At 40.4% G+C, this 12,411-nt stretch overlaps 1 protein-coding gene across 1 annotated transcript in view; it reads left to right on the top strand.

The window, feature by feature from the left end:
• The window catches only part of CTNNAL1 (catenin alpha like 1), a 64,831-nt gene that overhangs the window by 33,567 nt on the left and 18,853 nt on the right, over window positions 1-12,411 (top strand). Inside the window, exons 8-12 of the mRNA XM_047096806.1 lie at window positions 78-248; window positions 3,531-3,731; window positions 6,223-6,309; window positions 9,348-9,506; window positions 11,101-11,193. Of these exons, the coding sequence (XP_046952762.1) occupies window positions 78-248; window positions 3,531-3,731; window positions 6,223-6,309; window positions 9,348-9,506; window positions 11,101-11,193 (711 nt within the window). The remainder of the gene's footprint in view (window positions 1-77; window positions 249-3,530; window positions 3,732-6,222; window positions 6,310-9,347; window positions 9,507-11,100; window positions 11,194-12,411) is intronic.

The following is a 12,411-nucleotide window of genomic DNA, read 5'->3' as shown; positions in this document are numbered from 1 at the left end:
TAGCATGACGTGTTCTCTGTAAGATTTTATGTATTATGGTATGGGCCATGTCTTAAAAACTTGCAATTGTTTTGAAGACCTGTCTCAGGCATCCCAACTGCGAATCAGCGCATAAAAACAAAGAAGGAGTATTTGACCGAATGAAAGTGGCATTAGATAAGGTGATTGAAATCGTGACTGACTGCAAACCAAGTGGAGAGACTGACATGTCATCTGTCAGTATTTTTACTGGAATTAAAGAATTCAAGGTAAGAATCGAGAGAGTGTATTTTCTTTTTTTTTTTTCCCTTCCGTGTCAAAGGAACATCGTTAGATATAGTATCCGTATTTTGGCATGCTGTTTTAGAATAGACACTTCACAAAAGTAGATATTTTTCCTTTCAGACAGGGCCACTCTGTATAAACTTAATGTTCAGTAACATCTGGTGTGGCGTAGTTTGTACAAAGAACACTGGTCTTGGTTATGGTCACTACTCTGGCCCCGTGTGGCTGTCTGGTTCAGTGGGAGACTCCTATCCTTTGTTTAGAAGGGCGTTCGCATTTTTTTGAGTTAGTGCTGTTCTATCCGTGGATGATGACCGACAGCAAATCATTTCTGCTGGAATCTCTACTCTTCCCTGGGCTCTAGGGTTGATACTTTGAGACCGTACTAATAGTATTAATGTTAATTAAAAAAAAATTGTTTAAGTTTATTTTGAGAGAGAGCGTGTGTGCATGTGTGCAGGTGGGGGAGGGGCAGAGAGAGGGAGAGAGACAGAATCTCAAGCAGGCTCTGATTTGTCGGTGCAGAGCCTGACGCAGGGCTCCAACTCATAAACTGTGAAATCGTGACCTCAGCCAAAATCAAGGGTCTAATGCTTACCAACAGGGCCACCGCCCCATTAATTAAAATTTCTAAATGAACACTAATACATGCTAACATGTATTACTGAGCACTTACTCTGTGCCAGTCCTGTTGGAATGCTTTAAATGTATGTGCCTGTAAAATCCTCATAAGAACTACAGTTATTATTATCCCCCTTATACTGTTGAGGAGACTGGGAAACAGAGATTAAGTAATTTGCCAGCTAGAAGTGCCAGAGTTCGGGTTTGAGACCGGGCAGTGTGACCCAGAGTCCCTGCTATTTTGGGGCAGAACTTCTCAGGGGAAGTCAGAGAGGTGGTGAAGTCGCTCTCTGTGGAAGAGCAGGGGCTGCATCAGGGGAGCCTAGGACATCATCGAGCACAACCCCCTCTCTGACAGGGCCCTCGGAAGTCGTCTGATAGGCTAAGGGCTGCAACGAGGATGGAATTCTTTCATCTTTTTAATTGCGTGAAGGTCTAAGTAGGACCATGGGGTGAAAGAAAGGCATGGAAAGAACAGTTATTTTTAGGGGCCATTCTCTTCATTAAATTATCTAATTTAATCTCTAACTTCCCTCTTAGGTGGGTTTTATTATCGTCATGTTTTTGAGGAGGAAAGCTAGTAAGTGGCCGAGCCCCTCTTTAAACCAGGACTTGCGAATCCCACAGTCCGTGACCTTTCAGGTTATACCTGTGAGTTTGCTGCCTGTCCTGCCCTCTCTTTCCGAGGGGAAAGAAGCTACAAAGATCAGTCATTCTCTTAGAGTTTTTATTGCTCTTTTTATAAAGGCTGAAGGGGCGGGGGGTAGGGGGGGAGGAGACATCTTGTTAAGGGTTGCACGATAATTAGGGAAACAAACAGGGCCAGAGCTAGGTCTTTTGCCTCTTGGTGCCATACTGCGGCTCCGGGTTAACTTGGCAGTGCTGTGCCTGTGGCTGCTGCCAGCTGCTCTGGCTGCCCCTTCACCGCCAGGCATTCTGGAGCGACTCTGTCTCACGGCCAGTGGGTATCTTTTTGGCATCTCACCTTCTTTTCTGATGGAGAGTATCATCTGTAGCAGGAAGCTGCATTACTATGCTCAGTACTGTGAGTGTGGACAAATCTTATGAAACCATGTACATGAATAGCTTTTGAAAAAACTAAGTTGCTATTTTTCTTAAATTTTTTTAAAGTTTATCTATTTCTGAGAGAGAGAGCATGAACAGGAGTGGGGCAGAGAGAGAGGGAGACACAGAATCTGAAGCAGGCTCCAGGCTCCAAGCTGTTAGCACAGAGCCCAGCACAGGGCTTGAACCCACCAACCACGAAATCATGACCTGAGCCAAAGTCGGATGCTTTAACCAACTGAGCCACCCAGGTGGCCCTAAGTTGCTATTAAAAGCATACATATGTTTTCTCAAAAGGGAGAATCAAAAATCTTAAACATAAATGGTGTGTGGTCAACATGACTGATTTTTATGTTGTAATCCTGTTTAAATTCTAAATCTCAGAGGCTTATTGTTAATTCCATATGTCACTTTTATCCATGTTCTTTCCTAGCTTAAAAGAAAAAAAATGCTGTTTACCTAGGATGGAGTAGTTCCTGGAGACAACCTGGGCCAAGAGGAGAAGGAAAAGCAAGCCCCCTCTTCCCCACCCATGGCATTTCCAAATCTGGGTATTTCCATGGGTCATGTGAAAATGGGTCAGATGTAAGGATTATCTGGAAACTATATTTATGAAAGGACTTTAAAGTGCTAAACAAGTGTAAGCTATCCTTATCAGCACATTCATTGTGACCACAGTCATGGTCATCACCATGGATCACCTCTTGGCCCAAGTTGTTTCTGCGACACATCTCATGGGCCAGAGGTTAAATGCCGCTGGAGTGGCAGAATGGTAGTAGAAAGCTGAGAGAGAAAGACTGTGCCAGTGAGCATGTGTCAGTCGCATATTTAGGAAACTCTGAGCACAGGATGGCTGAAGTGACAGGTTGTTTGGGAAGTTGAGGGGTGGTGAGACAGACTGTCAGAAACATCTATAAAGTCAAGACCCTAGAGGATTTTGTGTTATGCAGTAGAAATTTGGGCTTAATTTTAGAGGTGGTGAGATGTCAATTAGAGGGAGTTGGCAATATCAGAAACTTTCCATTTTATAAAGATTATACAGGTAGAGAATGATGGGGAATGTTTTGGTCAGGGAGGTGCTGTTGGGGACATAAGACAAAATGTAGAGATAGATTGGGCGCTTAGGAGAGTTTGGCTGAATTGAGAGAGGAAAAACTGATGCCTTTCCCAGCCCTTGCCATTCCCACACCCTTTCCCCCTGGGCTCAGCACAAGTTAGTATTTGGATGTAGCGTCTTCCAGGACTTGGCCTCAGCATTTTCTCAGATGCACATTCTCTACCTGCAAGCTGATTCGTTTTTCCTACCAGTTGCTACACGTTAATGCTTTTTCTGCCTTAGTGTTTACTGGTCTCCTAGGAATGTTGTATTAACAGCCATCGCAGTGAGTCTCTGCGTGGCCGCTGGTGGCTCCTGAGCAATGTGTACTGGAGAACAGAGTCATCACTAGAGGTTGTATTTCCCCTGAGCCCTCAGACCGGCGAAGAAATGGCTAGTGTCTCTCTGGGCACTGCTAGAAATTACAGCCCATTTGGTTCGGTGGGAATATTGACTCATAGATGTGTATCCTTTTTGTTCTCAGATGAACATTGAAGCTCTTCGGGAGAATCTTTATTTTCAGTCAAAAGAGAATCTTTCTGCGACTTTGGAAGTCATCTTGGAGCGCACAGAGGACTTTACTGATTCTGCCTACACCAGCCATGAGCACAGGGAGCGCATCTTGGAACTGTCCACTCAGGCGAGGCTGGAACTGCGGCAGTTGATTTCTGTGTGGATTCAAAGTGTAAGAACTTCTTTTCGTCCAAGTGAATCTTATACGTTAGCTTTTCCCTAAAGCTCTGAGCACTGTGGAAGCTAACATAATCACCAGGAGTATGACTGTGGCCTGGAACGGGACAAGGGTATCTCATGTCTTTTCTCCCCACCCCTTGGCCAAAGTGCCCCTCCCATCCAGTGCTCACAGTATTTGACATTTCTGGGCCTGTTGTTTCTCAGTTTCCATGCTGGCCAGCCTGGATTCTGCACCACCATCACTATCACGAGTTCATCCCATAGTCCCCCCGTGTCCACCAAATGCACCTCTGGAAAATTCCTCTCCAAAATGCTTCAGAGAGAAGAGCAGAGGGGTAGACCCCCACCTACAAGTTCTTGGGACCCGAGTCTTACTGCCAGAGCCATTCACACGTGCACAGTTCTTAACTCTGAGGACAGCTGATTTATAGAGACGACAATTTAGAAAACTTATTGAGGTCTAGAAGCAGTGAAGACAAGGGTAGATCCACTAGCAAGTGAAAGATTTTTCACCCTTGCCCCAATTCCTTGTCAAAGATTGGTGAGCAACCATTCGAAGGTTAGACTGCTGGTGTGCATAAAGCCTGGGATGCTATGAGGACTAGAGTGGTAAAGATGGACAGAGTTGGGGGCACGTGGCTGGCTCAGTCGGTAGAGCTTGTGACATTTGGTCTCGTGCTATGAATTCGAGCCCCATACATAGTGTAGAGTTTACCTAGGATTTAAAAAAAAAAAAAAAAAAAAGGATGGACAGAGTGGGACAACACAGAAAGTGTGTATCCAGACTCTTGTAGAGAGTGGTTACAGAATTGAAAGGTGGAGTCCTGAGGCTCAGCTCTGGCACCACTTGTTCATTTCTTAGACCTAGGGTATGTCAAAAAAAGTGTTTACCATGGTTTATAACATACAGGATAGATGGAACAAATCTGAAAGCCATGAACAAAAGTTTTGGCAGTAAAGATGAAGAAGGATGAGCACAGAGAGTGAAGCAGCAGTTGACTTTCTTGTAAAGATTGGTTTATCAATGCAGAGTAGACATAAATCAAGATTTTCTCTTACATTCCTTGGCATCATGACAGTGCAAATGCTCCTATTAACAGGGAAATTAACCTAGAGTAGAGTGGTGTCAGGGCTAAAAGCATTATTTTATGGTTAGTTTGAAATACCTCTGTGATATCTAATCTAAAGTATAGATTGCTTCAGTGTTAAATTTTAAACCCAAAAGTCAATATAAAGAGTTTCTTTGAGGAAGTGCTCTCTCTGTTGGGAATCCAAGTCTATCAATACTTAAATTTGCAATTAACACCTTTCCCATATTTCACAAGCACTCCGATCACTGGTTCTGCATGCCAGAACCATTGTTCATCCATTCATTTTTTTCAGCACTTGTTACTGAGTGCCTTTTATATGCCAGGCACTGGAAATCTAAAGATGAATAAGATAAAATCTTTGCCTGCAAGAATTTTGCAATGTAGAAAAATGTGGGAAGGGGTAAGATAAGTACAGAAAGTTTTGTTAAGTGCCCAACAGAGGTACAGACCATGTTTTGCATGGAATTGAAGGAGGGCGAATTTATATTTAGGGAGAAGAATTAAGAAGACCTCTTGGGCTGCCTGGGTGGCTTAGTTGGCTGAGTGTCCAACTTTTGATTTTGGCTCAGGTCATGATCCCTGGGTTGTGGGATGGAGCCCTGCATCGGGCGCTGTGCTGAGCATGGAGCTTGCTTCAAATTCTCTCTTTCTCCCTCTGTCTCTCTCTCTCCCCCCTCCCTCTCTGCCCCTCTCCCTCTGCCCCTCTCACGCTCTCTGTCTCTCTCTAAAATAAAATAAATAAATAAGACTTCTTGAAGATAGGTGACATTTAACAATTTATTTATTCAAAGAAATGAGTACCTACTACCTTCCATTTGCTGTGCTAGGTATTGTGTATTCATTGGTGACTAAAATAAATGTAATCCCAGCCTTTCTGGAATTTACCAAGGCCTAGTGGGGGAAGACAGGCTTTAAAGAAAGAAACAAACAAAACAGTTAACTATGTAATTGCAAGCGAGGATGATTACTTAGGAGATAAGAATGGATAAGAAGACGGCCTAATTTAGATTGTGTGAACTGAAAAAGCCTTTCTGAGAAAGAGACATTTATGTAGAGACTTGAAGGTAAATACGATTTTAAGTTTTAACTCTGTTAAGAGTGAAGAGATGAGCATTCAAGGCAGAAGATAAAATTGATTCATTTTAGACATGATAAATTTATTAAAGAATTAGATTTTAAAAATTAATCTTTTTATAGTCAGAATGGGAAAATGTAACTAAATAGGTAAAATTTTATTTTCCATTCCAGCCATAAACAGGTGAATTTTTTAAATCTACTTTTTTTATAATTCACAGAATATTAAACAGTTATGGTAATTTATAGTTCAAGTAAAATTGGAATGATTAGATAAAAAGATGAAGTAACACTATATATATATTTTTCTATTATTAGCAAAGCAAGAAAACAAAAAGTATTGCTGAAGAACTAGAACTCTCTGTATTGAAAATCAGCCACAGTCTCAATGAACTTAAGAAAGAAGTAAGTATAGTTTGAAACCTAGCCTCTTTTAAATCTTCGCTAATTTTCACGTTGTATGGTATGTATGTGATGCATTAGTATTAGTATGTCTATGTGCCCAGAAAATGGGTTTCCATTTGGAAGCCACCATTTAATTAGTGCCATCATTGTCAAAGCTTGTACATGGATGTTCACAGCAGCTTTATTTATAATAGCCCCAAACTGGAAACAGTCTAAATTTCTATCAACAGAGGAATCGATAAATGAATTTTGGTATAACTATAACAAATACTATTCAACAAAAAGGAACAGTATCAATACAGGTAATAATATGGGTGAATCACTAAAACATAACATGAAGAGGTCAGACACAAAGAGCGTGTGTGTGTGTGTGTGTGTGTGTGTGTAATTCCATTTAGAAGAAATTCTAGAAAAGGCAATACTAATTTATAGTGACAGAAACCAGATCAGTGGCTGCCTGGGGCCAGAAGTTGGGGAAGAACTTTTTGGGGTAATGGAAATGCAGTAAATATTGATTGCAGTGGTAACCACCACCACAATATAGATATGTTTGTTAAAACTTATCAAACAGCATCCTTGGTATATTTTGCTGCATATAAACTATAACCTTAATAAAATTGATTTTTAAAAACATTCTTCTGGTTGAGATTTCCCTGCTTCCTGAATGAAAACTTGACCATCCTGTGACTTACTTGATCACTCTCAGGTAATTGCAAGTCTCTTTAAGTCAGATGTTTGCCAACTATGACCAGGTTGTCTTTTGTAAATAAAATTTTGGGAGATATAGTCCTGCCTGTGTGCTTACATGTTGTCTACTGTTTTTTCACTACAACAAAGTTAGGTGGTTGCAGTTGAAATTGTGCCTAAAATATTTGCTATCTGACCCTTTACAGAGTGACTTTGCCAGTTCGTGGCTTAGGTCCTGACACACAATCTCAGTTCAAAAATGAGAATGTTTTCTCCAATATATTAATCGCTACTTTGATATTCATTTGATTGTAGGACTTAGCCCCTGTTCCCCAGCCCCACCTAGGGCTTTTGGGAAAGGTGTAGTCTCTGGTCTCTTTTCATTCTCTTCATCCCCCCTTTATCTAGCTTCTGTTCCTGATCTTTGCCAAGTGTGGCTCAGGGCCAGAAGAGAGAAAGTGGGGAGGTGGAAAGTTCTTTGGAACTGGCACCTTTACAGGATGCTTTGGGCTCTGTTTCAAGCTAACTTTGTCTCTCAGGGATGCTTGAGTGTGTTCTGCAGAGCCCCTCGTGTGAGACCCTCAGCCCTTCACTGAAACTCCCATGTCACGCGGCTCCATCTACTTTGGGGGTTGCCTGGAGGTGGCACTCAGTAGGCACCTGTCCACTCTCCAAACAGAGCTTCCTTATCTCTAATTCCTTTATTCGTTTACACTTTTGCAGAGTCAAGGGTTCAAGGGAATGAAACTGGGTTTTATAAATTACATGTATGGTGATTTGTTTCACATCTTACTTGGTACTGACCTCTATTGGAACCTTCATTTTTACATCCTGTTAAACATAGAAGGATGTTGTGGGTTATTTTGGTTTAAAAAAAGCCTATCCATTTTTTTTCCAGCCTATTCAATTTTAGCTAAATTACTGTTAAAACTTGACTATCAGTAAGAGAATAAAATCCTTTGCTGATAGACTGAGTGGCTTTCTACCAGCTTCATTTTCCTTACGTCTGAAATGGGTGTAACAACATCAACCTGGAAGAATTTTCAGAAGGAGGAAGGCAGATGATGTCTGTAGAGCTATTGTCGGTTCGTTGCACAGAGCGGAACTTCCAGTTTGTTTGTCCTTTCTCCCTTATGGTTGGTAATAAGTTATCTCTAGACCCACTTATCAGATTTACCTGATTGTGGGCAAGTCACTTGGTCCCTAAGGACCTGTTTCATAGGCTGCAAAATAAAGGGCTGGCATTAGGTATTCTCTAAGGCCCTGATGGTTAAATAAAATATTTTCAAATTCTTATGTGGCATTTAGTTTCCAAAGGAAAGTACATTTTAATGTCTTTGTTTCTGACTGTAATTATTCTCACTTGGTAGCGTGAATGCAGACTACTCTATTGTTAATTTTGTAAATGTCCTATAGTCTGAAATGACATTGGATTACTTCCAGGAAAAAAAAAAATCAATGGGCTTAGTTCAAAGTCAGATTTTCCTTAGGACAGTGTTAATAAAAATGATCTCTTCCTGGAGAACCCCAGAATAACCCATCACATCATTTTTTTTTTAAAGACAAAAGGCAGAATGAAAAGATTTTGGAGTTACAGGACCAAAGACACCTGCTGAGAGTGAGCTATGCTTAAAATCCATTCCAAGTCAAATACAGCCTTGGGGTTTTGGTTACCCTTTGTCTGTCATTTCTCCTGTGACCCAAGAGTTGGGGAGTAAAGTTCTGGATAGAACTACAGAGAAGCTGTAACCCCCTGAGGGAAGGAGTTGTATCCTACTTGTCATGTATGTCCAGCCTCTAATACAGTGTCTGCCATGGTCTGAGCATTTAATAAAGTTGTGTTGAATACCTAACTGACTGAATCTCACATCAATACCTTTTTAAAAGTCTATGACTAACAAACGCTAATCATCATGAAACGCCATTTGATTTTCCTCTTAGTACTCTGAATACCATCCTCTTAATAAGGAACTGTTCTATTCCTAACTAACTTTTTGAGGAGCAGAAGCATTTTTTTAAGTAAGAGAAAAGCTGCGTGAGAAAGAGCTGGTTAATGGCAGGGTGAAATAGGGACCGGCCACTCTGCACGGGCTGAGCAGTCCATCTTCTACACACAGCATCACTGCCAACACTGGGGACTCAAAGATGTCGGTGTCACTCCCACCCTGGTAGAACTTACAAGCTGCCAGTGCTATACAGCTTCTACTATTACCACAAGAAACATTGCACTTTCCTCTCAGTGGATCAAGTGAGATTGCTTTTTCATTTTTAAATGCTTGTGAGGTGCGTGATTACAGAACCTTCTTGTTTGTTGTCTTTCTTTCATTACCCTTCACCCCCCACATCTGCAGCTTCACAGTACAGCAACTCAGCTGGCAGCAGATCTGTTAAAATACCATGCTGATCATGTGGTTCTAAAAGCATTAAAACTTACTGGAGTAGAAGGAAATTTAGAAGGTTTGGCTGAATATGCCTGTAAACTCTCTGAACAGAAAGAGCAGCTTGTTGAGGTGAGTAATAGGTTCGTTTGTTAGAGTCATTATGGCTTCATGATAGTTGTACTATCATCAGGGAATATTAACAGCTTTTGGTTAACTTTATATGGGCATTTCCTCCATCTTCTTTGCAGTTTTAAAGGTATAATGTTGATCTGTTCTAACAACAGTCTGGCCTCTAAAACCAAACAAAGAATGCTGGAACCCACAGATGCACTTATTATTAATCTTGTCTTTATTCTCTCAGAGAGATTAGGCTATGGAGTAGAGTAATGGAGATATGTTGTATGATTTGTTTGCATTTGGATCTGTGGGGTCTCAGCAGAAAGAGATGGCATACTTGAATTAGGATCATGTAAAAGGCTTTAATAAAGGAGCTATTCACAACTGCATAGACAGGGTGTGGGGGGACCATGGCAGTGGAGTAATTGGGGTTAGTGACCGTAGAGCTGGTATTGCTCCCTGACCCAAATTAACAGGGGGAATGAGTGGTTCCTGGAGGCTGGACGCACACAGAGTCTTCCAGAAAGCTACCTTGAGAGGTTCGATTTCAGGACTAGACACAGAAACAGGCCAAGGCAACCTTGCAAGGAAAGAGCAGGGGGAATAAAGGCTCTTACTCCTTTCATTCCTGCTGGTCTATTGCTGGGGCTTCCCGTTGGCCAAACATAGCTGTAGACCACATATGTCAGTGTCATAAGTTTAAAGTGTACAACATAATGATTTCATATATGTATACATTACGAAATGATCACCACAGTAAATTTACTTAACATCTATCACCTCAGATAGTTACAGAAAATTCTTCCTTGTGATGGGAACTTCTAAGATCTTAGCAACTTTCAAATATACAAAACAGTACCTTTTAACTATAGACTTATATATTATATCCCCAGAACTTATTTATCTTATAGCTGGAGATTTGTACCTTTTGATCACCTTCACTTAATTTTCCCCACCCCAGTGCTGTTATGTTTATAAACCAAATATTATGACTGTAAACAAAGTCGGCATTTATAGGAATCCTGCAGCAATTTTTTTAGTGGAAAAAATGCTTTGTGTCTTAAGTCTCAAGATTTGCAATAATTTTCTCTGATAAAGGTTCTCACTACATCAGCCTTGCCTAATCCAGTGTTATCTCCAGTGAAGGTGTGTTAATTAATTGACCCTGAGGAGAAGTGTTGTTTCTTGGTAGACAGAACGTATAGCTTGACATAGTGTAGCTGAGGGATCTTGGGCAAGTCACTACTCTAAGTTTCTTCATACATACAATGTGTGGGTACTTACTACGAGATCCTTTCAAAGATTCGTCCTGGTTCTAGTATTCTGTTCCCACTTGCCATTATCAGATAAGAAACAGAGACAAAGAGACAATATGCTCTACCCTTATTGGTTCCTGCTTTATTCCTAGAAAATTTATTCGTAACCAATATAGTGTTATAATAATCTTCTCAGTAATGTACAACTTGATTTTTAATAAGATTTAATTTAATAAGGTTTTAATAAGTTTATGTGTAAGGCTTTGTTTTCTTTCCTAATTATAAAATGAAAACCTGTATTGTGAAGAATGAGAATGTGGAAGTTGAACTATCGAAATGTTTTCTCGTAGGCCTGTCGATTGTTGCGTCATATATCTGGGACAGAACCTCTTGAAATAACCTGTGTACATGCAGAGGAGACATTTCAGGTGACTGGCCAACAGGTATGATCAATAGCAGATCATTGCTTTATATTATGTCTTGTCTGAGTGTCATAACAAATGTTGTGGAAGGAAGATGTGCATGGTTCTGCATAACTAGAAGCCAAATCTATTGAGAGTAACGAAGGTAATGGAGTTTTCATAGATAGCGTGCCTGAACAGAGATTACATTGCCTTGGGTTAGCTACTTATCTGCAAAACTGGAGATCGGCCCATTTAATTGATGTCCTAGTTTATATTTATTTTCAAGAAGCTGTTTAACAATGAAGGTTGTTATGACACATTTGAAAAGTAAGTTACCGGGGCGACTATGGCTCACTCATTTGGTGGAGAGTGTGGCTCTTGGTCTCAGGGTTGTGGGTTCAAGCCCTGCATCGGGTGTAGAGATTACTTAAAAAAATAAAATCTTTTAGGGGTGACTGGATGGCTCAGTTGGTTAAGCATCCAACTTCGACTCAGTTCATGATATCACAGTCCGTGAGTTTGAGCCCCGCATCGGGTTCTGTGCTGACAGCTCAGAGCCTGGAGCCTGCTTAGATTCTGTGTTTCCTTTTCTCTCTGCCTCTTCCCCACTCATACTCTGTCTCTGTCTCTCTCTCAAAAATAAATAAACATTAAAAAATAAAATCTTTTAAAGAAGTAAGTTACTATTATGGACCAAGCCATAAAATTATTTACGTATTTTGACCTAGGATTCCTAGGACATAAGCAAATTAGAAAAACAAAAACTAAAGCAATGTTACAGCATTACTTACAATAAGATCCAGTTGGAAGCAAAATAACTATCTGAAGTCAGGCAAATAATACATTATGACCTTAAAATAATAATTATGACAACTAGAATTAGCAACACTTAAAAGTGTTTTGTTAAAATGTTAGATGATGAAAGCAGGATACAGATTTGTATACTTATTATAATCCTGCTATGAAAACGTACATAGGAATATGTGGAAATGAAAGTTCTTGTGCTTGTTTGGAAGAGTTGGGAATTATTTTTTTCTGACTTTTCTGAAATATTACTTTGTGTTTATAATTTCCAAGAGGCTTTTAAAAATTGATACCCCATTTAATACTGTCCCTGTCAAGTTAAAGAGAAAAGTGAGGGCCAGAACGTCATTTCTTTTTTAGGTCTAAGTTTCTAAAATACAATTTACCAGGAGTTCTTATTTCATTTATCATGGTCAACCAAGGACTTACTCCTAACTCCTGTGTTTGATGGTA

Source organism: Lynx rufus, unplaced genomic scaffold, assembly GCF_022079265.1.
Source record: "Lynx rufus isolate CCGP_SWC_20201006 ecotype Redwood Valley unplaced genomic scaffold, mLynRuf1.p SCAF_10, whole genome shotgun sequence".
NCBI classification, from domain to species: Eukaryota; Metazoa; Chordata; class Mammalia; order Carnivora; family Felidae; genus Lynx; species Lynx rufus.
Note: the sequence above shows the minus strand (reverse complement) of the source record. Positions and strands in the feature narration are given on the sequence as shown.